The following is a 25,480-nucleotide window of genomic DNA, read 5'->3' as shown; positions in this document are numbered from 1 at the left end:
TTTTTTTTTTTTTTTTTTTTTTTTTTTGCTTTCTAGGCAACTCAGGTATTGTTTATAAACACGTTGAATTTTGTTACTCTCTGTGGTAGCCTGAGAGGGTGTAGTAATAAGAATCCTGTGGTTCCACCTACACTTATCAGGTATGAACTCTTGTGTTTCTGCATAGCATTTTTATTTTCTCTTCTAATAGTTTAATAAGTTTAAGGCTCTGATAATACAAAAGATATCTAAATAGATATTTAGGTAGATAATGCAGCTTACTTTCAGCATTTGTGCTTGATTAATTGCTATATGAAGGAAAATCTTATCTTAAGGAAGGATCTGGTAGGGTGGAAGATACATGAACATATTTTCTTTTCTCTTTTATTTTTTTCTGTGTTATCTCAGGAGGAGTGGAATCATAACTGGATAGGGGATATTGGGCTTAATTAGAGACTGAAATGAGAAAACCTGGACTGGGAAGATCATTATATACTTGGGGGTGGCTGAGGTGTTTATAGCTTTTTAAACAAAGTTGGCATGCTCTGCATGTGGGTTAATAGCAATAATCAGGATTTTTGATAGCACAAGAGCCTCTACCAGGATCTATTTGGGATTATAGAGTAGGAAGGTTTCCTCTTGGACTTCCTAATTTCCTTTTCTGAACATTTTTCTTTGCTGTTCTCTGAATTTCCAAAGTTTTCAGATCTATCTAGTCTTGCCTCTTCATTTTCTTTCCCCACCCAAAAGTTCTTTTCTGAAGGTATTACTCATTCTTACACCTGAAATTAATGTAGCATTGTGTCTTGACTATACTTCAAAAAGAGAAAGAAAGAAAAGAAAAGGAAAGAAAGAAAGAAAGAAAGAAAGAAAGAAAGAAAGAAAGAAAGAAAGAAAGAAAAAGAAAAAAAATGAATGAATTGCTGGTCTCAGTGCAGTGGTCTCTTTGACTTAGAGTGTACGTCATTATTTACATAAGGATCTACTTTTTGTCTCCATGAAAGATTAATATTACTAGATAGTTAAGGAGCCGTAAGGATGACTTTGGGAAGAGGGAGTCTGCTGCTGCATGGAACCTCTAGCAAGCTGCAGAGAGAGGGCAGGCATGGTATTGATTGACCTTTAAATCTATCAGTAGATTTGAGTTGTAGACACCAATAGAATTAAAGTTGTTCTAATTAAAATGTGAGTGACTAAAAAGCTTAACTCTTTTAGGGACTATTTTCATCTTATCATTTGCTTATGTGTCTACGTGAATTTCTATTTGTATGTTTTATGGAGTAGATGTTGATGAGCAAACTCCTTTTTTTCCTTACCTTTTTTCTGGGAAGTAAAATACACGAAATGTATGTGGCAGTTTGCTACTATTCATTCTTTCCTCCTTATTTTTTGAAGTGTTTCAACTCTGCTTGGCCATTTTAAATTGTCAAAGACATTGTAGAGAGTCCTTTCTAAACATACTGTCTTGCTTTTTCTAGGTCCTACTGGGTAGGTGATATCAGCTGGACTCATGATAGTCTTTTTCTGGCTTGTATGTTAAAACGTGGCTCCCTGGTTTTATTGACCTGTCAAGGTGAATTGGTAACATTAATTACATTTGGTTGCTCTATAGAATTTGGGCCAGCAGAATTTATTCCTTTTCACCCACTCATAACATATAGGTGAGACATTTGAATTATTTTAATTTGTTTGTAGAAGGTTTTCTCTTTTGGTATTACTTTACTGTGTATTTTTAAAAAATAATTTCATCTTTCGAATTGTCTTTTGCTCTCTTTGAGTCTGTCCTTTCAATATCTGTTTCTTATTTATAGTTTTCTTCTATTTCTTTTTGTTGCTAAATCCTGGTGAAAATATGACATTGTGACTATGTAAGTATAAGTTATTTAAATATTCAATAGCACTGAAACATTTGTCTTCTTTTATGTAAAATTCAAAGAAGTGTGATATGTCTTTTATTGTTTCTTTAAAAGAAGGCCACTTAAATAAATGAGTAACTCAAAATTAACTTGGCACATGGATTTATCTGTTTTTTCCCCCCAAAGGGAAGAAGGGGAAAAGTTGTTGGAAATGGATAGAAGAATTTAAAATTTAGCCATGTTTTAATTTTTAATTGTGGGATGGGGTAGCAGTTTGGCTTTGGAGTCAGATCAAAATTTAAATCTTCGTTCTTCTACTTATTAGTTGTATGACTTTGGGTAAGTTATACCTTAAGCTCTTTTTCTTTTACTGGGAAGTGAAAATGACTATATTTGTCTCTTAGGGTTGAGGGAATGAAGTAAAATAATAAATGGTTATAAATAAGCACAATTCTGACATAAGTGCTTAGTAAATATTTTTGTTATTGATGTTAGTATTAGATATGACCTGACATATACACATAGGTATTTACAAAATAAAAACATTGGAAAAGGATTTTGAAATCACTCCATTGCTATTGCTTCACAGAAAGGAGATTGAGGGATTGTCCTTGATTATTTGTAGCAATAAGTGATGCTTAATTTTTAGCACTGGAAAATTATAAGTGAAAAATTTGTTGGGGAACCTGGCTGGCTCAGTTGGAAGAGCATGTGACTCTTGATCTTGGGGTTGTGAGTTGGAGCCCCACTTTGGGTGTAGAGATTACTTAACAATAAGATCTTTTAAAAAAAATTGACACTTCTTGCAGTGAAAGTATTTTTTTTCCTTATTTCTTTATGGTCCAATTTATAATTGACTTGAATGTCCTCATATTCTTATTTATTTAAAATTTTTTTTTAATGTTTATTTACTTTTGTGAGAGAGAGCGAGAGAGCACGTGTGCGCGCATGTGTGAGCAAGTGGGGGAGGGACTGAGAAGGAGACACAGAATCTGAAGCAGGCTCCAGGCTCTGAGCTGTCAACACAGAGCCCAATGCCGACTAGAACTCACCGACAACGAGATCATGACCTGAGTGGAAGTCGGATGCTTAACGGACTGAGCCACCCAGGCACCCGCCTCGTAGTCTTCTTTAATTTAGGGAACTCCTGGGTGGCTCAGTCCGTTAGGCATCCGACTCTTGGTCTTGGCTCAGGTCTTGATCTCAGGGTTGTGATTTTAAGCCCAGAGTTGGACTCTGCACTGGGCGTGGAGTCTGCGTGAAAAAAAACAACAAACTAATTTAGGACCTTTTTTAAAAAAAAAAAGTGTATTTATTTTGAGAGAGAGAACATGAGCAGGGGAGGGGCAGAGAGAGAGGAAGAGAGAAAATCCCAAGCAGGCTCCGCTACATGGCGCAGAACCCAATGTGAGACTCCAACCCATGAACTATGAGATCATGACCTGAGCCAAAACCAAGGGTCAGATGCTTAACCACTGAGCCACCCAGGCACCCCAATTTAGGACTTAAAAAAATTTTTTTTTAAGGCTTATTTATTTATTTTTTTTTTGAGAGAGACAGAGTCAAGTGGGGAAGGGAGGGGCAGAGAGAGGGAGACAGAGAATCCGAAGCAGCTCCAGGCTCCAAGCTGTCAGCACAGAGCCTGATGTGGGGCTCAAACTCACTAACTATGAGGTTATGACCTGAGCTGAAGTCAGATGCTTAATTAACCGGCTGAGCCACCAGGTGCCCCCAGTTTAGGGCCTTTTAAAATGGATTACTTTTTCTGATTATATAAGTGATACATATTTATTATTAAAAAAATAAATTTAGAAAAATGTCTGTAATGAATACACCTGTTATTAAGGAGGAGAAAGAAAAAACTGAGAAAGACATTTGGAGAAGATAGTAGTGGGTAAAATTTTATCAGCTGAAGATTAAATTTGACTTTCTTCGTATATGTACTCACTTACTGTTATGGTGGTGTACCTGATTCTGATTATTTAATATTACCTAATTATGTATTCATAACTCATAATTATATTCTTATAAGTATATTTAAATATATAGTAAGAAAGAAGGTTAATTACTTAATTCTCTGTAATAGTAAAACTGAACTGCCTTAATTCTTTTCTGAAATAGTTTGTATATGAACTGCCTTCTTTTCTGAAATAGTTTGTATAAAACTAAATTAAAAACAAAATAGAGTGAATGCCACAATTCAGGGAATATTTAAAAAACAGATAAACCTACATTTTATTTAATCACTTATGTCTTCCTTACATATATATACAATTTAATGTTAGTGTGTTTAACTGGCTGTTTTATCATTCTGTAGCTTTTAATTGTTGTGTTGCTTTTCTTTGGAATAATCTGATTGTTTCCTTTAAGATTTTTCTTTTACTAATTCTTCAATTTTGTGTTTGTTTGCTAGACCACAGCAGCTTACATTTCAAGATTCAAATAATTCTGTAGATTCAACAGCTTCTGATAGTGACCCTATGAGACAGAGATTTTCTATAAAAGCACACTCAAGATTACCCTACCTCATTATTTCTGATGGATACATGGTCACAACCCTTCGATTTCTTGATAACCTCTCTCCATCAGTGCTCATGAGATCCCTTCTACTTGATTCAACCCAGAGGCTTGAGAAAATGTACCAAAGTATGGTATTGTCTAAGGTATAGTGCTTTTGGTATTGCTGGTAAAAGTTGGCTTGTCTTTTCAGATCTAAAACCATACTGACAGTAACGTCCTTGGATTGTATATAGTTGTCTATAGAATTTTTAATTGCTTGTGATAGAATTACAGATAAAATTTTGCTCTTGGGTGTCTTTTATCTTTTCTTCTACAGCCAAAGGGCAAAGGACTGAACTTGCGATCACTGGATTCCCTAAGGTCTAGCCTGTTAAAACACCAAGGAAATAAAAGTGTAGCTGATTCTACTGTCCCCAGATTCTTACAGGCAGAAGAAAGAATGAACTTAAATGAAAAAGCAGAAGATTTTCAGGTACTTAGTAGGTCTTTTATTTACTTTGAACAGTTACATATTGACTTTATTCCAAGAAACATATTTTATTTTCCTCTTGTTCAAGGGAGAGAAATTTGAGAACACCAGTGATTTTACTTATAAGATATTAAATTAAGCATGATTTTCTTCACTCATGTTTTAGGATTTTGAAGCAGAAGAAACTAATGAAGGCAAACACTTTCCAAACAACTTATTCTCACTTTGGAACCAAAAAAAGGATCCATTGTTCAGTAATGTCAAGGAGGGAAGATTGGAATTTGCGTCTATGTTTGATACAATACATGCAGAGGATAATACAGAGGAGACAGACAGAACGATTACAGAACTGCATTCTGTCCAGAAGAATCTCCTTGCAGCATGGACTATAGGAATTTCAAAAAATGTAACAGAAAAAAATTTAATGTTAAATTACACAGTCGTTTGTATCACTCATTTTTTCTACATTCTTCAGTTTATAAGATGTCCTTTCCCCAAACTTGATCCTTTTTCAAGCAAGAGCACAAGACATAATGCATGGGTACTTTGTATCTTTCAACTTTTTCATCAGTGTTTGTCAATCCAGTATTGGGATATGAGATACAAACAAGATGTGGGACATTTGGTAAAGCTGACCTCAAATACTATAAAGCTTTTGCTGATTCAGCAACAGCAGGGTCAGTTATTTTCAGAGAAGCTTTTGGCTTGTTTTCATTTACTCAAAATGGTAGCTGCTTATTTAAATGGCATATACATTCTTCAGCCTGAAGTTATTTCAACGTCAGTTGATGGAAGTAGAGCAGCAAATCAAGACAAATTGGTGGTACCCATTTTTCAAATGTTTCCAGATAGTGGTTCTCAGGAAAACTGGTCTTGGAGTTCATCTTTCAAGATTCATCCTCAAGTAGTAAATCTTGCTCAACAACCAGGACACAGGTATAATTACTTTGTATTAGGGTACCATTAACATTATAGATGTTTTCCTTTTTGAAAAGTTGAGATATAATTCTCATGCTGTAAAATTCACCATTTTAAAGTGTAAAATTCATTGATTTTTAGTATAGTCACAAGGCTGTAGAACTCTTAGCACCAATTCCAGAATGTTTCTATAATCCCAAAAAGAAACTCTGTATCCCTTACCAGTCAGCATTAATAGATTTTTATATTTAAGTCAAATGTTATTCAACAGACATATTAGTCTTGGGCAGCCATGATACATGCCCAAGTATTGAAAGATTTTGGTTTAGGTAAGAAGAATGACTATAGAAGAATGACCATGAAGATTTATGAAGATTTAAAAAATGTATTATACTTTTTTTGATCAGTGGACTTTGTGCTATATTTAAATCTGATCAGTTTGTATATATATTATTGTTTCAATGAAGAATACAGGCAGAAATAATAAGACTAAGTAGGAGGCTGTACATATTTTTATTCCTAGTCTGAAATTTGGTTTTGATGATTACTTAATTTTGTGTGCAGATTGGCTGTTCTCTGGAGAGTGTTGTACAACAAAACTTTATGGTATCAAACACAGTTAAATCAAAGACTTCCTGATGGTGACAGACAGTTAACTGAAAAGATGACACAGGAAGCATCTACTGTAAAGGCTCTGCTATGTCACATACAGGCTAACTTACAGACTGCTGGAATTCGCTTGAACCAGGCGTTAGAACTTAAATCTATCAATGGTCAGTAATTTACAAACATTTTTTTTAACTCTGTGAATAAGCAATATAAGTAACTGGGCTTCTGTTTTGTTAATTAGTTTCAATTATTTGTTTTTCAAAATAGTTTCTGGCTGAGCTTTATTTACTGAATTTTAAAATGAAGTAAATTTTTGGGGCGCCTGGGTGGCTCAGTTGGTTAAGCCGCCGACTTCAGCTCAGGTCATGATCTCACGGTCCGTGAGTTCAAGCCCCGCGTCGGGCTCTGTGCTGACAGCTCAGAGCCTGGAGCTTGTTTCAGATTCTGTGTCTCCCTCTCTCTGACCCTCCCCTGTTCATGCTCTGTCTCTCTCTGTCTCAAAAATAAATAAATGTTAAAAAAAAAAAATTAAAAAAATAAATAAAATGAAGTAAATTTTTATAAAGTAATTTCATTAACTGTGACTGATTGTTGGTTAAAAACTTTGTAGGTGAAGAGTGTTTCCTGTTAGGATCATATGAAAAGTCTGTCCTAATGTGGAAGAAAGCTCTACAAGAAACTCAAGAGAAAGGTAGGGTAGTGTTAAAAAATAATAGTTGTCATAATATTGGTAGGAATGTATTTTGACATGCTGTAGAGCTTAAAAATAATTCCAGATTTCGAAGTGCTCACAGTTTTTTAATGCTCAAATGGAATACGTATGGTAGGCATCTTTAGTGTCAGAAATGCTTTTAAAATTATTTTTGGTCTTGGAATTTGTAGCATGAAGGGTTTTTTCTGTTATCTATAGGTAAGGCTCCTTTTGTCCTTTTTTTGCTTAGTGATGGAATCTGTGATTATTAATGGGAAAAATGAGTTTTAGATACTAAATAAAATAATGTTTTATTGGGCATTTACCACCTTTTTTACAGACTTAGAGAAACACAAAGCTAAGGCTCTCTGCCCTTAGGTAATTCAACTTCAAGAATTTCCCTTGAGTTATACTTATTGTTAGGTTAAGTTTGGTCTCCATGGGGTTTTTGATGAGACTATAAAGGTGTAGATTCTAGAAACTGGTGATAGCTTTCATGTTAATGTGTGTGACTAGGATGTGACTAGGATGACAGAAGTTCTCAGCTAGCGACCTGGCTACTAGCCATGACTGTAACTACGACATGGTCAGGTTTGGCCAGTTATTAAAGTTATGTTCTGACTGCTGTGGCTTTGTATATTTCATTCATTCACCTATTTAACCAGTATTTATTGAGGTCCTGCTGTGTCCCTAGTACTGTATTAGGCATTAGGAATAAACAACAAATTGCCCACAATATGGAAGAGAGATTACATAAACAACGAGCACTCCTCTTGTTATGTTGTATGGTACATGCTGGAGAAGCACAGAAGAACATTTCCCACAATCTGAAGCTGGAGCGTAAGCATTGGTCTGGGGAAAACCTGGACTTGACATTTAAAATTGAGTATAAATTGGCCAGTTAAAGCAGTGGTAATGGTTTAACAAAGGAGATAGCATTATAGAAGCAAAAAGGCACGAGAAACTATGGCAATTTGGTAAACTGCAAGTTGTTTCATAGGACTAGATCAAATGACATATGTATGTAATATTGGGTGTGGGGTGGTAAGAGGTAGGCAGAGAAAAGGTGATAAAGGAGCATACTATGCAATATAAAGGGATCAAAATTTTATCCTGAAGACATTGGGATCAGTTAGATACTTTATGTAGGAAAGAGAACTTTCCAAATGAATATAGGCCATTTGGAAAGATTCCTTTGGTACAATGTGGAAGATCATTTGTAGGAGTGTGGTATAGATATGTGGGTTTTACATTGAAGCAGGAAAATCAGTCAGTTGAGGAGGTCCTGAATCAAAGCAATATCAGGAGTACTAGAGAACAGAGGTAACACTTGACAGATACCAAATAGACTTGATCAGCTGGACTTGTGACTGAGTAGATCTGGAGAAAGAAGTCTAATGTAGTTCTCAGGTTTGGGGATTGTCCAACTGGATGAAGAAGAGTGGCATTCAAGGAGATGAAAAGTTCTGAGGAAGAAAAGTTTTCATAATGAGTTCCATTATGGACCTTTATGTTTAATTTCATTTCCAACTTGTATGTACTAGGAATGGCTTTTAATAATGGAGACTGGAAGTAGTAGTGGCTTCAACAAGAAAGAAGTTTATTTCTCTTTCTTATGAAAGGAGACTAGAAGTTGACAGTCTAGGGCTGATTTGGTGTTTCTATGGTCTAAGTAAGGACCCATGCTCCTTTAGTTTTTCTACTCAGTCATCCTTAGTGCATTGCTTCCAATCTTAAGGCCATTACATGAGCTAAGATGGGTACTAGAGCCCCAGTCATCACATGCATATTCTAGACAGCAGGAAGGAGGAGGGCAGGAAGGGCAAGAAAGGGTACACCTCCCTTTGAGCAGCTTTTCTGGAAGTTCTACACAATATTATCTCTTGGTTTGGAACTTAGTCATTTTTTCACTTGGCTACATCTAAGTGAGAAATTGTGATGTGGGTTCATTATTAACTCCAAATAAAATTGGAATTCTTTTGCTCAGGAACAACGGATAAGGGTCAGGCAACCGATAGTGTCAGGCCTAAACACCCTCCAGATATTTGAAGGCAGTGGTCAGGGGCTCCTATCTCATTGGATAGTGCTTCTTCTCCTTTGGGAAGTCTCTTTGACTAACTCTTTGATAGACATATGGTTTCTTGGGGTTTTCTTTTTTAGCATGTCTCCTTCTGTTTTATATCATGTACTTGAGATATTGTTAGTGGATTTTAGTGCTGAAATGATGAGGATTTGTAGCTCTTTTGGGATAAAATCTTAGTCATCCTAGGGCCTGATGAAAGATAATAAAATCATTCAGAACTTAAAATGAAAAAGAACAAATTATTGCTGACCTGTTTTAAGATAAAAACTCTTACGAAAGTATAAAACAAATACAGAGAAAAAGTCACATAAACTGAGTAACAGCTTTCATAAATTGAATATTCCTGTCTACTTTGCACCCAGATCAAGAACATTACCTTTCTGGGGATCTTGGCTGGCTCAGTCACTAGAGCATGTGACTCTTGATCTCAGGGTTATGAGTTTGAGCCCCACATTGGGTGTAGAGATTGCTTAAATAAATAAACTTTATTGTTTATTTTGAGAGAGAGACCAATCATGTGAGCCAGGGAGCGGCAAAGAGAGGAAAAGACAGAGAATCCCAAGCAGGCTCCACTCTGTCAGCGTGGAGCCTGACACGGGGCTCTAACTCACGAACTGCAAGATCATGACCTGAGCTGAAACCACGAGTCCAGTGCTTAACTGACTGAGCCACCCAGGTGCCCCCTAAATAAATAAACTTAAAAAAAAAAAGAACATTACCTTGCTAACATGTTTTTTTGTTTTTTTTGCTAACTTGTTTTTATTTTTTAATCTAGTTTATTTTTACCTTTTTATTTTTTAATATAATTTATTGTCAAATTGTGCTAACATGTTTTTAATGTAAACTTAATTCTTGTTTAAGGAGGAAGAAGGACATGTTTTCTTCAGATACGCTATTATCTTTCTCTTTTCTACTGCTACATCTATAGCTATAATTTAAATGATGCTCAAGGATTGTGTGATCAGCTAGTAAGAGAAATATTGAAGTGGTCCCACCTACCTGTAAAAGAAAATGAGGATTGTTCAGGTATGCATTTCAGCAGTCAGTATGTTTAATCTCATTAATTTGTATTCATACATTTAGATATGAAATTGCTTACACATAAAAGTTGGTTGCTCTGACTAAATTATGTCATGGTGAATTTTGGCCTGTCAACTTCTTATTAGCAAGGATCATGTTTTATTTTTGCTTTTGTTTTTTAAATCTTTGTCTCCTCAGGGCTTAGCAGTAGTTACCTGCCGAGTTAATAGCATTATTTTTTCATAGCCATATTTGTTAGGCATAATATCAGGTATCCGAGTATTTTTCCTTAGTATGTTTATATTTTCTTTAACCATTGCTTAAGGTGGTTTGGTAAAATGATGAAAATCACTTTCTGAGGTATTCTGAGTCTTTTTTAAAAATTCAGTTAAGAGGCTGCAGAGTATCTGAGTTCCCCTTTTTAAAAGAGGTCTATTTTGGGGCGCCTGGGTGGTTCAGTTTGTTGAGCATCCGACTTCAACTCAGGTCATGATCTCGCGTTTGATGAGTTCAAGCCCTGTGTCAGGCTGTGTGCTGACAGCTCAGAGGCTGGAACCTGCTTCAGATTCTGTGTCTCCCTTGCTCTCTGCCCCTCTCCCGCTCATGTTCTGTCTCTGTCTCAAAAATAAAATAAACATTAAAAAAAATTTTAAAGAGGTATATTTAAACTAAGCAATAATGAGAGTGAAAGGTATATATGAACATAGAATATATCTCTAATGGTTATAAGTACTAAACTATTAGGTGTATACTATGCATGCAAATGTGTCTGAAAGCCTAGTGTATCAGAAGTTTTAAATGGTGTCCATGCCAACTTAGGTTTTTATTGTTTGAGCCACTGTTTATCGACTTCTTGCTCTTTGTGATTTTTATCTTTTAAAATCTTTGTGTTCATTAGGGAAGTAATATGTGTTCATTTTAGATAATTTTGAAAATATGGAAAATATAAAGAAAATAAAATTACTTATAACTTACCATTTTTTTGTATACATTTATATGTATATATTATTAGAGCTGTGTATTGTTTTGTAGTCTTTTAAAATTTAATATTTTGATGAATAGTTTCTAATGTAAATAATATTCTTTTTTGAAGCCTATTAAACCTTTTCCCCATTATTGGACATTTCAGTTGTTGCCACCTATTTACTGTTTTAAAATTTTTTTTTTTCAACGTTTATTTATTTTTGGGACAGAGAGAGAGAGAGCATGAACGGGCGAGGGGCAGAGAGAGAGGGAGACACAGAATCGGAAACAGGCTCCAGTCTCCGAGCCATCAGCCCAGAGCCTGACGCGGGGCTCGAACTCACGGACCGCGAGATCGTGACCTGGCTGAAGTTGGACGCTTAACCGACTGCGCCACCCAGGCACCCCTTATTTACTGTTTTAAATAGTGCTGAAGTGTACATAAATTTTTGTGAGCATTACTAATAATTTCTTAAGGATAAATTTCTGTAATTGCCCTCCAGAAAGGTCTGTTAGCTGTGCATTGACAGATCTTTCTATATGACTTTTTTTTTTTTCAACGTTTATTTTTGGAACAGAGAGAGACAGAGCATGAATGGGGGAGGGGCAGAGAGAGAGGGAGACACAGAATCGGAAACAGGCTCCAGTCTCCGAGCCATCATCCCAGAGCCTGACGCGGGGCTCGAACTCACGGACCGCAAGATCGTGACCTGGCTGAAGTCGGACGCTCAACCGACTGTGCCACCCAGGCGCCCCTCTATATGACTTTTTAACTGATTGGACATTCTTCTTCTTTTTTTTTTTTTTTTTCCAGTGGTGTTATCATTACATGATGTAACTTTTTAAGTCAATTGAACCTATAATAATGTATGTTTTAGTTTTTAATGGCTATTGTTTAGAATATATTAAGTGTATCCTTACTGGGTTGGGGGTCTCAAAGACTACCCCTCATGTTCAGTGTTCACAGGGAGGATGCTAGGACTCAGAATATAGTTGTACTCAAGGCTATTATCTACTAAATGAAAGGCTCCAAAGCAAAATTAGCAGAGGGAACAGGTGCATGGGGTGAAGTCCAGAGGAAACCAGGCACAAGCTTCCAAGACTCCTTTCCTAGTAGAGTCACACAGGACAGACACACTTAGTTCCTCTAACAACAGGTTGTGTCAACACATGTGAGATATTACTGACCAAGGAAGCTCATTTAGAGACTCAGTGCTCAGGTTTTTTTTTTTTTTAAGTGTATTTATTTAGTTTGAGAAAGAGAGATCACAAGTGGGGGATGGTTAGAGAAAAGGAGAGACAGAATCCCAAGCAGGCTCCACACCATCAGCACAGAGCCCAGTGTGAGGCTTGAACTCCTGAATCGTGAGTTTATGACCTGAGCCAAAATCAAGAGTTGGATGCCGACTGTGCCATCCAGGCACCCCAGTGCTCAGTGTTTTTAATTAGAGGCTGGATAGTCATGTAGTCACCCCTCTGCCTAGCCCTTACCAAAATTCTACACTCTCAGAAGAAAAATAGGTGTTCAGCATAAACCACATTGATTGTACAGTTAGGCCTAGTGAGCCACTCTCATTAGTTAAGGTGGTAGGAATCTTTCCCAAATCCAAGTTCCCAGATGCTATCCAAGGGTCAGCATTATAAGCAAAACTTTCAAGTAGTCAGGCCTGCTATGTTATCTTTTTCCTGCACACTTACCTCATTAAATCATTTTATATAGTCATAATTTTTATTGTGTAAGATTGTCATTATTAACATCATCACTGTGCTACACACAGAATTACCCTTTCAAAATTGTTTTACTTATGAATTGATACAGTTTTACTCTGTGATCATCTTTTAGAATTAGGTTGCTCTCCATTTAAGGAGCTTATTTCTGGCTTTGCATAATGAATTTTGTATGATTAAAATTACTGGAAATCTTGCCTTTATATAATTCCTACAGTAAGTTTTATCCAGGAGAGAATAATTCTTACCTATGTATTTTTAACTTTAATGTGAAGAAATAGTAGGATTTTTCCAAATGTTTAATGACCAAATGAAGAATACTACTTGGAGGCTAATAAGATTTTCTCAAGATCCCCTTTATGAAAAAAAAAGTTTATTAATAATCTTGAGTGCCTACTCTATGAGGAAGAGTAGTGTTAAGTGCTGAAATATACGGTGACAAGACAGAAATGGTCCATATGCATATAAAACTTAATATCCTTATGAATATATCAAGTGACTTCTGGGAAAGAAAAATATTTTGCTACTATTGGGGCCATAAATTTCATAAAAATTAATGTTACTGTAGTATTTATATTTAACAGTTTCACTATTTTCAAATTTCTGAATGCCAGTTTGTGTTACTGAGTTTTGATTCTCAAATAGGGATGACATGTTTGCTCCTGCTAATTTATACATCAGAATCACTGCAGAAATCCTGACGGGGGCACTTGGGTGGCTCAGTCAGTTAAGCGTCGGACTTCTGCTCAGGTCATGATCTCGCGGTTTGTGGGTTCGAGCCCTGGTCAGGCTCTGTGCTGACAGCTCAGAGCCTGGAGCCTGCTTCAGATTCTGTGTCTCCCTCTCTCTCTGACCCTCTCTGCTCATGCTCTGTCTGTCTCTGTCTCAAAAATAAATAAAACATTAAAAAAATTAAAGAAATCCTGATGTAACTCCCACTCCCTTACCCGCTTTCTCCCTCTACCCTACACATTCCTTTTGTCCCTACCTTCTAAAAGAATCTTATAACAATGAGCCATTCTTACTAATGGGAGTGTATTGTAATTCCCAGATCTAATGGTATAGAAGACAGCATTAAGAATCAGTGTTGTAGGGGCGCCTGGGTGGCGCAGTCGGTTAAGCGTCCGACTTCAGCCAGGTCACGATCTTGTGGTCCGTGAGTTCGAGCCCCGCGTCGGGCTCTGGGCTGATGGCTCAGAGCCTGGAGCCTGTTTCCGATTCTGTGTCTCCCTCTCTCTCTGCCCCTCCCCCGTTCATGCTCTGTCTCTCTCTGTCCCAAAAATAAATAAACGTTGAAAAAAAAATTAAAAAAAGAATCAGTGTTGTAGTGCTCTTCAGATTATATACGTAGTAAGCTCTGCCTCATTTAATAAAAGAAAAAAAAATCAGGGAAGGAAGAAGGGAAAATAATGAAATCTAAGCTTGTGAATCCATCATGGCTGGATTGTTTTGTATTTATCCTTCCATGTTTTGAAATAAAACTGGTAGCTAAAAGTCATCAGTGGTTCTTAAGTGCATGTGCTCGTAATTATCAGCTAATTATTTCTGTTCTATTGTCCTCAAGAAGCGTAAATACCTATTATGAATTAGCTCAAGGATGCCTGGGTGGCTCAGTCATTTCAGCCGCCAACTCTTGATTTCAGCTCAGGTCATGATCTCCTAGTTTTTGAGTCTGAGCCCTTTGTCGTAGGGCTCTGTGCTGACAGCCTGCTTGGTATTCTGTCTCCCTCTCTGTCTGCCCCTCCCCTGCTTGTTCTCTCTCTCTCAAAATAAATAAAAATAAACCTAAAAATAAACCTAAAAAAAACAAATTAGCTCATACAGGTAATGGATGCTCATCTCAGAAAAAATTTTAAATTATAATTTTCCTCTTATGTAATGTTGGGAACCTAAATATTATTACCTTTTGACAGTTTGATCAGAATCTCCTTTGGTCATTTGCTGTATTCCTTAGTTCCTGAGAAGTCTCATTCTGAGTTTGGAATGACGAGAAGTGCTCATCCTGAGGCGGCAGTAAAGGTTATCCAGTCCATGGCTCGCTTCATGGCCGCCTATTTCACCAATCAGCCGCTTTGCATTTTGCCACCTCACAATGTGAATGTTCTTCCTCCCCTTCATACTAAAACAGGTAATATAGTAAGCAAATAATTTTCTCACTTTGTTTATTCACATAATATTTAAAATCATATTATACAGTGATCATTATTCTATGGGAATAATACTGTTCTAGCTTAGTGTATGACACATAGGAGATTCTCAGTGACTGTAAACGAATAAAATCTGAGAAAGGTAATTGCTTGGGTTTGTTTTTATTGAATATGGATTGTTTAATTACAGTATTATAGTTGACCAATGAACAATGCAGGGTTAGTGGTGACGACCCCCTATGCAGTCAACAATTCACATATAACTTCTGACTCCCCAGAAACTGTCAATAAACTACTGTTGGCCAGATGCCTTATCTATAAGATAAACCGTTAATATGCATTTTGTATAATGTACTGAATTCTTATAATAATGTAAGCTAGAAAAAAGAAAATGTTAAGAAAATTATACGAGGGGCTCCTAGGTGGCTCAGTTGGTTAAGTATCCAACTTCGGCACAGGTGATGATCTCATGGCAGTTTGTGAGTTCGAGCCCCGTGTCAGGTTCTGTGCTGACAACTCAGATTCTATGTCTCCTTTTCTCTCTACCCATTCCCTGTTTGTGCTCTGTCTCTCTCTCAAAAATAAATAAACTTAAAAATTTTTTTTTAAATTATACAAGAAAATACATTTATATTACTGTACTGTATTTATCAAAAGAAATCTGCATGTAAGTAGACCTGCACAGCTCAAATCCATGTTGTTCAAGGGTCAACTGTATTTATTGTTTATTATTATTTATTATTTATTATTTATTTATTTGTTTATTTATTTATTTATTTATTTATTTATTTATTTTGGTGGTTTTACATTTAAGCTCTCTTTTTGTTATAGCCCTAGGTATTTATCACTTGTGTTCCCTATCTTTGGTAGTAATGTTTCTGACAACAAATTGTATCCTTAGTTTGCATCATTTTACTGAATAGAAGAAGTAGCACTCCGTGTGGTTTTTAGAAAAATCTTAAAAAAAAAGGTCAAATCCTGACTTAGAAAATTTGTCTCAATTTCTTGTCTTTCCTATCCTATATTATTTATAGGACTTGAGCTGTTTGGCATGATCTTTTCAGATCACTTTGCATACCTAGGGAACATTGATTTTTCTCACATTGTAGGAAAAAAGGTGATAGAATTATTGAATTGATTTTGGGCATATTCATAAACATTTATAAAAGCTCAAAGACACACCTTTTAATTCCTTTTAATTTATATTTGTTTGTAAATATCTTCCCAGTGAGAGGAGAGGCTAGGAAAGAAAATTTTGTGATCTCTTCCTAAGCCTGAGACGGTAATTACTGAAAATCTAAATACCTGGAACTTGGTATATAGCCTTTAGTTTCTTTAATTTCCTAGTATCTTGAAAAAGGGTATCTATAGTCTTGACTTACAATAGATTTCATATTAATCTTTTAAATCAGAACTAGTGACAGAATGTATTGGGGATTTGTGTTGCTTATTTGATGTGATGTTTATTGTATGAAAGCAAAGCAATAAAATTTTCAGAAAATTAAATCATTCAAGTTCTTTCAATAGTACAGTACCTTTCTCATAGTAAATGAAAAGCTAGGACAAATTTAATCAATATCCTGGCTGTTTGCCTATGCAGAATCAAACATTCAAGTGAATGATGAAATTTTTTGTTTCTATCCAAATGTGTTTGTCAAAGAGCCAAAGTGTTAGTGTTTGGTGTGGGGAGAGACTATGTTGATCACATGAGAAACTAATTGTTTCAAGAAGCAGAAACCCACATATACTATTTGCCAGTTTTATTTTGAGGGAGTGAGTGGAAATCTTAGCAATATATGTTTTTATTTTATTTTTATTTTTTAAAATGTTTTATTTTTGTGAGAGATCAAGAGAGAGGGGGGCAGAGAGAGAGGTGGACAGAGTTGACAGCAGTGAGCCCAATGTAGAGCTTGAACTCACAAACTGTAAGATCATGACCTGAGCCAAAGTTGGACGCTTAGCCAGCTGAGCCACCCAGGTACCCCAGCAATATGTATTTAAAAAAAAAAAAAATAGCAGTTCAGGGCACCTGGGTGGCTGAGTTGGTTAAGTATCTGACTCTTGATTTTGGCTCAGACCATGATCTTATGGTTCGTGAGATCTGAGATCCATGCTAACAGCATGGAGCCTGCTTGAGATTCTCTCTCTCTCTCTTTCTCTCTCTCTCTCTCTCCCTCTCCCTCTCCCTCTCCCTCTCCCTCTCTCTGCCCTGCTCCCTTTTCTCCTGCTCACATTCTTTCTTTCAAAATAATAAATAGACTTAAAAAAATAGTTCAGGCATTGTATTTCCAAGTGGCTTGTTCATGTTACTTTTTTTTACAAAGTGTTTATTTATTTTGAGAGAGGGAGAGAGAGAGAGAGCAAGCGTGCGAGTGAGCAGAGGGGCAGAACTCACCCCAGTGTGGGGCTTGAACTCACCAACTGTGAGATCATGACCTGAGCCAAAATCGAGTCAAATGCTTAACTGACTGAGCCATCTAGGCGTCCCTCATGTTATTTTAATTAGGGGAGGGGCGCCTGGGTGGCGCAGTCGGTTAAGCGTCCGACTTCAGCCAGGTCACCATCTCGCGGTCCGGGAGTTCGAGCCCCGCGTCGGGCTCTGGGCTGATGGCTCGGAGCCTGGAGCCTGTTTCCGATTCTGTGTCTCCCTCTGTCTCTGCCCCTCGCCTGTTCATGCTCTGTCTCTCTCTGTCCCAAAAATAAATAAACGATGAAAAAAAAATTTAATTAGGGGAAAATATAGAAGGCTAGGGAGAAAGATAGGACCCTTTGTATTTAATCCCAAACCAGACTGAAATCTTGTCATTTAGTCAGGACTTTTGAAAATCGTTCTTTTCTACTCTCGTAGAGACACTAATATACTGAATACTTAATGCTTGAATTTTACCTCAAATTAGTTTTTTATTGTATGACACTATAAGGAATGCAAAGTCATGTAAAATGCAGTCTGCCCTCCAAATTTCTAGTAGGAGAAATAGAGATGTATTTCAGAGCAGCCCACAGTAATAAATTGTACACCGTGGCCCAGTACATTTAAGTGTACATTTGTATGTTTATATTATCTGATACAGCATTTTCATTAAATTGTATTTATATTTGTTTTATGTAATGTACTCTGATGCTATCTCTTCTGTTTCTGTATCCTGTTCTGTTCCATTTTTTAAGAATGCTGGCATTTATTTCATGACCCACTAATGAGTCATATTCTTCAGTGCTAAAAAAAAAACAAACAAACTGGAGTATGTTAAGTATTATTTTAAACCATTTTGTACCTTACTTGCTTCCGTTGAAGCAAGTGTGCACGGGATGGACACTTGCTTCAAAGATGGGCCCTCCATGTAAGGTGTGTGACAAATTCCACCAGGTTTAGGTTCAGAAGATACCCATAGTCCTGCTTCTACCTTGATTCAACCAACATTTAGTTTTAGATCACTTTCTTGAGAACTTTATTCATCAAAGAATCCCCCAAATGGTTTAAACGTCTATGGAAGTTCTCTTTCGACTTTATGGGGGTGTGTGTACACATATAGCTACTACACTAGCACTTTAGAGCATTTTGTGAGCTGCTATCTCTTTGTCTAACTTGTATTTTACCCAAAGTTAACAGGGAAATAGCTGGAGCACTATTTCAAAAAACGTATCTCCAATAACATATCAGCAGCTGAGGCTGATTATTAGAAAATACTAATTAAAGAGATAGGGGCTCCTGGCTGGCTCAGTCAGTGAAGCATGCAACTCTTGATCGCCAGGTTATAAGTTCAAGCCCATGTTCAGTGTAAAGATTACTTAAAAATAAAATCTTAATAAAAAAAAGGTATGTAAGTATGTGAGGAGGAGTGATTCTGATAAATGTAATTGTTAATATCCATTTTCTTTTATTTACACATAGAACAGTCCCTTCGACTTATTCCTCTGCAACACTCTAAGGTGGCCAGTGTTGTAAGAGATCAGAATCTTTCTAATGTTTGGACAGTTGAATATGCCCTTGAATTATTACTTATTGGTGGCCTAGTTCCAGAGGCGGTGTGGTTGGCACATAAACTTGGAGACTGGAAGACATCTGTTTCAATTGGTGTGGCCTTCCAACTATTCTGTAAACATGATAGTAATTTCACAAGGTATGTATTTTTAGGCAAACATAGGTTGAGAAACAGTATAATAGTATCATCTAACTATTTTTTATTTCTCTCATTGCTGGCATTTATGCACTTTGTGGAATCCTTAGTCCAGAATTGTCCAATAAAACTTTCTTCAGTGATGGAAATGTTCTCTATGTGCAGTTCAGTATGATAGCTGTTAGCCACATGTAACCATTGAGCACTTGAATTGTGGCTAATAAGACCAAGGAATTGAATTTTCAACCTAATTTAAATTTAAATAGCTAAATGCAGTTAGGGGCTACTGTGTTGGACAGCTCAGCAGCTCTTTTGTGTTAAATCTTTTATTAAAAAAAAAAACAACAACAACCTTTTTATTTAGCACATTTGTTAGTAATGTCCTCAAAGTGCTTATAAGTCAATGGGAGAGTTTGCCTATTTTAAGTAGGGTTTGAATTTTAAGCTAATAAATCTAATCTCTATATTTTAACTTTTCTATTATAGTACTACTATATCTTTGATATTTTTCAGTTCAATAATTCAACATATGTGTATTTCTTAAGTAAGTGCTCTGTACTAAGCTCTGTGCCAGGTAGTTTAATGGATATAAAGTTAAATGGTACATAGACTCCATGTTTAAGGCATTTATAGTTTAGTAGACAAATTAAGGCAAAACATTATTATAATTTAGTGTATGTGCTGCCAAAGTGAGCACAAAACATTATTATAATGTAGATAATATGGTAAGAAAAGTGCCAGTGGTGCAGTGGAGAGAGCAATAATATCAAATGGGCATAGGACAGGAAATGGAGATAACATTTAGATGGGCATTGAAGGAAAGACAGAATCTCAACAAATTGAGTAGCTGTGGAGAGAGATAACATTCCAAACATGAGCAAAGGCATATGGTAAAAGACAAGTTTGGTTCAATTTGGATCGAGTAGTATGGAGGGCAGCAATGGGAAATAATGATGGGAAGGTATATTAGTATCATAATCCTGGAGACCCTTAAAAATCTCCTTAATGTAATATTTCCCCAATTATTTTCCCCCAATTATTACTTTTTAAAATAGAGGATGAATAAAAGTAAATTTCACTGTTCCTTAACATATCATGTTTAGCTCTTAATGTGTTAATATTTCCTTTTTTCAGAATTTGGATTCATTTTCCTTAATTTGATGTGATTTCAGGTCCAAGAAAAAGGGTCTGAATTTGCCAATAAATATGACTCCAGCACAGATTTTCCAGGAAAAACTGCAGTGTTTTTTAGGTCGGCCAGCCTCTTTGGAAACAAAAGATGAAATGGGCTCAAAATACAAACAATTTACAGGTGTGTTACCTACATATAGTCTGACATATATATCAGCTTAATTGATATAAACCTTCTGATATTTTAAAAAGCTTATTAATATCCATAAATATATTAACACTTTGAAGTAAGCTTATCAAATATAAAAGTTATTCTTAATCATGGGAGCTTCTAAAATTTATGCCACCTCAAAAAACAATGATCAGTAACTGAATGATACTCTGATTTTTCATACATATTTTTTGACTAGTTGTATTTTGCTATATTTGGATTATTTTCTTTTGCAGTCATAGAGTCGTAGAATCTCATAAACAGGAGGGTACTTAAAAGTATTTAGTTCAACTCTTGCCTAGTGCATAAATCACAGAGTTGGTTTTGTTTTTAATTTGAAAATTTTATAGTAGTATTACAAAATTAAAAATAATGTAATATCACATATATTGCATAGATTTACTCAGGAGCCCTGTAAAATTTGTTTTATAGCTGGAGACATTTAGATGAAAAGTAATGAAGTTGGGTACTTAAAGTTGTATGTGCTGACTACTGTAGGACCCTTTGGTTTTATTAGTTCTTGTCTCCATTAAGCAGAGAGGCTTCTAACTCTAGATTCTTAGAACTTACTAATTGTAACTTCTCTTTCCAGAAAGAATGCATAATACCTGGAAATCTTACTGAAAACTTTGATAATTACCTGCCAATATTTTTGAAAATAAATGGAGAGAAAATGTAACTACATGAAAGTTGGTTTTGAAAAAAAAGACTAAAAGGGACACCTGGGTGGCTCAATCAGTTAAAAAAGTACTATGGTGGAATGTTAAGAAAAAAAATTACTCTCCCACTAGCTGCATTCACATAATGTTGTATTTTATTTTGGTGTCTTTCCTGATATTTTTTTCCCATCAGTATTTTTTCATTTATTATTTTTTAACTCAGGACTATGTTCCAAGTATATTTTTGTTACATAGTTGTTGTTATTATAATATCTTGTATAATTTTGCAAAAGGTCTTATGCTCTGATCTTTTAAAATTTTTTAATTTTTATTTGTTTATTTGATAGAGCGAGCATACACAGGAGAGGCAGAGAGAAAGAATCTTAAGTAGACTCCACACCCAACACGGAGACTGATGCGGGGCTGGTGCTCATAAACCATGAGATCATGACCTGAGCCCAAATCAGGAGTCCAGTGCTTAACCTACTGAGCCATCCAGGCACTGCCCCCCTCTATAATCTTTTTTTTTTTTTAATATTTATTTATTTTTGAGAGAGAGACAGAGAGACAGAGCACAAATTGGGGAGGTACAGAGAGAGGGACACACAGAATCAGAAGCAGGCTCCGAGCTGTCAGCACAGAACCCGATACAGGGCTCAAACCCACAAACCATGAGATCATGACCTGAGCCGAATACCTGAGCAGATACTCAACTGACTGAGCCATCCAGGCGCCCCTGCCCCCCCTCTATAATCTTAAAGTAACAGAATAGTTATTAAATTTCTGTGTAGAAGTTGAGATGTTTTGCATGTCAACCATTATGTTCATTTTTGATGATAATTTTTTTCAGATACGAAATTTTATACTACAAAATAGGATCAGCATAATATAAATTTTAACTATTTTACTTAATTTTGTATTTGGTAGATCCCATTGAAGAAGAAGATGCAAATCTCCTCTTTGGTTCAGTGCAGGAAGTACTGAAAGCAGCAGTTATGGCTGATGCAGATATTCTTTCAGAGACGTTTCAACTTCTGCTAAACTCTGCCAAGGACTTCAGTAAGAGACTGTGGGGCTTAGTCCCGGTCGGCTTGTATCTCCCGGCTCCTCCATTATATTGTCCTCAGCCAGCTATTCTTAGTGAAGTAAGCTTATTTCTTAACCTTTTAATTGATTTAAAGTTGATTTTATCCAAATTTTACAATAGACAACTTGATAATACTTATCAAGTTAGGAATGCAAGCTCTGAAGACAAACTTCCAGATCCTAGCTTTGCTGTTTATTAATTGTATAATCTTAAGCAATGCACTAAACTGTTTAAGTTTCCTTATCTGTAAAATGCAGATGATGATAGTACCTGTAATAATATTATTCTTAGGATTAAATGAGATATTGTGTAAAAGCTTTTACCTTAGGGCCTAGGCCACATAGTACACATTCAATAAATATTAAAATTATTGCAATAATAAAACAAAATCAAGAGAGAATTCTCTATATGCAGGTTTTAAAAAAATAGATGTTTGTTTAGGGTAATAAATAATAAATGTCAGATTTTAGAAGACCTACATTATTTTGGCCTTTTATTTACCTCATTGTCTTTGATTCTTTTGAAAGACTTCTTTTGATTTTTTTTTTTTTTTAATTTGATAGGTCATTTTTTTCTCCTGCACTATTCAATTGATAGTTCTGTCATATAAACAGCAAAACAGTGTTCCACTCAGGAACTTTTTCTCTGCTCTCACTAAAAATCACAACATAATTAGCTGGCTTTAAGATTTACAGTATGAATGCAAATTATTTTAATGTTTGATATTTTTAAGTGATTCTGGTATTGTTTCTTTACTGCTTACTGTTTTAGTATTAGCAGCCTCTATCTCTTACCTGTTTTTTTCTTTTCCTTTTTGAGTTTTTTGTTATATTGTTATTTGTTATATTTAAGGTTATATTTCTTTTTTTTTTTTTTCAACGTTTATTTATTTTTGGGACAGAGAGAGACAGAGCATGAACGGGGGAGGGGCAGAGAGAGAGGGAGACACAGAATCGGAAACAGGCTCCAGGCTCTGAGCCATCAGCCCAGAGCCTGACGCGGGGCTCGAACTCACGGACCGCAAGATCGTGACCTGGCTGAAGTCGGACGCTTAACCGACTGCGCCACCCAGGCGCCCCTAGTCCATTGTATTTCTTAATAATTCTCTTTTCTGTCACATCTGAGTCTTCAACACATTGGTTTAGAAATTAGGAATACCATTTAAGCTATTTTTGGAATAGCCTATGCTGATATTAGTTTGAGTGGTTACTATCCTTAGTAATGATTCATTTTATTATTTTGTTTTTATTAAAATAATCATCAGTGGTAGGATTTCTCCCAAGTATCGCTCTATATCAATTAGGACCCTTTGGATTGGGTATAATAGAAAACTTGGTAAGTTGGCTGGCATAATTAAGAAGCCCAGTTAAGTAGGGTAGCCTTTTGACTCAGTTATGCTACCACAGACTTGAGCTCTTTCTCTCTAGTTTATTTTCTAAGGTGGCAGTTTCAACTTAAGTCCATCTCTCTTTGTGGGAGCAGAATGGCTGCCAGCAGCTTCTAAGGATACCTTGTCCATGTCCAGAGGGAGAGAGAAGGGGAAAAACAAAAACAGTACAAGTATTTCTTCTCCAGCATTCCAGGCAAGGGTACTGGGAGTCACTCTTGGCTAGGGATAATGCAAAGTACATTTTATAGCCCCTTAGGGCCTTCCCCTGAGAGCTGGGGAAGTATCAGCTCTCACTGAATCGTATGGGCTATGTAGGGGAAGGGCAGATACTCCATTAAAAATTGAGTACTGTGAAGAAGTAACTGTGGTAGGATGATGGGCAAGCAAATGTTTAGATACTGTCTCATTCTCTAGAATCTAATTTTTAGCTACTGGCTTGTTAGTGTTTATTCAGCAAACGTTTGTTGGATCCTACTACATGCTGGACTTTATGCATTATGTTAATACAAAGATAGATGACAAGGTCTTTGCTTTTGAGTAGATCTCAGTATGGTGGGAAACATACATGAATCAGTACAGAATAATTTAGTGAAAATTGTCATGGATGTCTGAGCAAAGTGCCATAGTCACACACAACAGGAGAGCTTCACAGAGGGGCCGACATTGAAATATAAGGATTTTTCCAGGCATAGAAGGGAAAAGGCATTCTCCTTAAAAGGAGCCCTCTTTATAACATTCTACCAATGGAGTCTGGAGTGGTGGGCTTTAACTGCTTGTAGGGGAAGACTTAGGCTTAGGGTCACTTTAGCCCTTTACATTATTTGAGATGAGAGATTGACACTAGAAATAGCTATAGTTGAAATCTATGAGGCCATCCCTCAAAATATCCTTTATAAATCCCTAGGAACATTCTAGTTTGAGAAGCACTATTTTTATTTTCACTGTAACATTTAAAATTTTCATATTACTATCTACTAAGAATCGATTGTTTTATTTTCTTTAGGAAGATGGTGATGATCTTCTTTTAAAAGCTGAAAAGGATAATCGCCAAAAGGTGTCTGGAATCCTTCAGCGTGTTCTCTTGCTTTTCCGGGCAGCTCGCTGTTCTTTTCCGGTAGCACAGTGGTACATCTTGCAGTTGAGATGGGCAAGAAAAATCATGCAGAAGGTGTGGAGATGTCTTAGTCATTTATGTGCTATGCTATGTTAAACTATTTAAATATACTAATATTTATTAATATCTCCAAATATTTATAATCATGACATTTTCCCAAGGAATCCTATACTATGAATCAATAGATTTCAGGTTTGTTTATAATAAGCAACCTAGCCAGACTAAATTTTTTCTGCTGAAAGATAAGGACTCTGAACTGAGTCTCTTTGTTAGTCCCATCCTGTCTGACAATACAAAGTAAAATATAGTAAGTTATATATAACTGGTAGTTATATGTAGGTAGTTTCAGTTACTTTTTTTCTTTGTCCCACCATCATTGAAGATGTAAGCTCAGTTCAGGGTTTTCCCCGACTTCGCTCTGAAATACTATCTACTGTGTTCTGTGGGGACTAATGTGGGGTCAAGCCCTGGGAGGTTAGAGTTGGTTCTTGGCTGTGTGTTTTCTTTCAGTACTCTCCACCAGTTGGAGTCTCTCCCTTGCTATCTTCTGAGATGTGCAATTCAGTGTGATTCTGGGGCCATCATCCCCTTCCACACTGACTTCAGCTAAGTCGTAGTTGTGTCCTTACCTGATCAACAGATGGGACATTTGTTGGTATGTCCCTTCTCCAGCTGCACATCCTTTGTAGGCCAGTTGTCTGTCTCTGTGAAATGTGGAACTAAATATTATTAGCCCTAAATGTCTTTAATTTGGCCCTTGATTATGTTTAAAACAAGAATTTACTATTTT

General features: G+C 36.2%; 1 protein-coding gene across 9 annotated transcripts in view; it reads left to right on the top strand.

Annotated features, from left to right (window-relative positions):
* Positions 1-25,480, top strand: part of CPLANE1 (ciliogenesis and planar polarity effector complex subunit 1) — a 127,405-nt gene that overhangs the window by 22,364 nt on the left and 79,561 nt on the right. For 7 of the 9 annotated variants that reach the window (XM_040495591.1, XM_040495586.1, XM_040495577.1 and 4 more), the window contains exons 8-20: positions 37-140; positions 1,458-1,640; positions 4,249-4,498; positions 4,672-4,827; positions 4,991-5,760; positions 6,307-6,515; positions 6,962-7,042; positions 9,987-10,151; positions 14,791-14,964; positions 18,873-19,101; positions 20,271-20,410; positions 22,027-22,244; positions 24,580-24,744. In XM_040495591.1, coding sequence (XP_040351525.1) covers positions 37-140; positions 1,458-1,640; positions 4,249-4,498; positions 4,672-4,827; positions 4,991-5,760; positions 6,307-6,515; positions 6,962-7,042; positions 9,987-10,151; positions 14,791-14,964; positions 18,873-19,101; positions 20,271-20,410; positions 22,027-22,244; positions 24,580-24,744 — 2,844 coding nt within the window. Of the gene's footprint in view, positions 1-36; positions 141-1,457; positions 1,641-1,798; positions 1,848-4,248; positions 4,499-4,671; positions 4,828-4,990; positions 5,761-6,306; positions 6,516-6,961; positions 7,043-9,986; positions 10,152-14,790; positions 14,965-18,872; positions 19,102-20,270; positions 20,411-22,026; positions 22,245-24,579; positions 24,745-25,480 lie in introns of those variants that run through there. The other 2 variants (XM_040495600.1, XM_040495613.1) reach the window with 2 other exon arrangements.

This window comes from Herpailurus yagouaroundi, unplaced genomic scaffold (genome assembly GCF_014898765.1).
Source record: "Herpailurus yagouaroundi ecotype Mexico unplaced genomic scaffold, PumYag 29, whole genome shotgun sequence".
Classification (NCBI taxonomy): Eukaryota; Metazoa; Chordata; class Mammalia; order Carnivora; family Felidae; genus Herpailurus; species Herpailurus yagouaroundi.
Note: the sequence above shows the minus strand (reverse complement) of the source record. Positions and strands in the feature narration are given on the sequence as shown.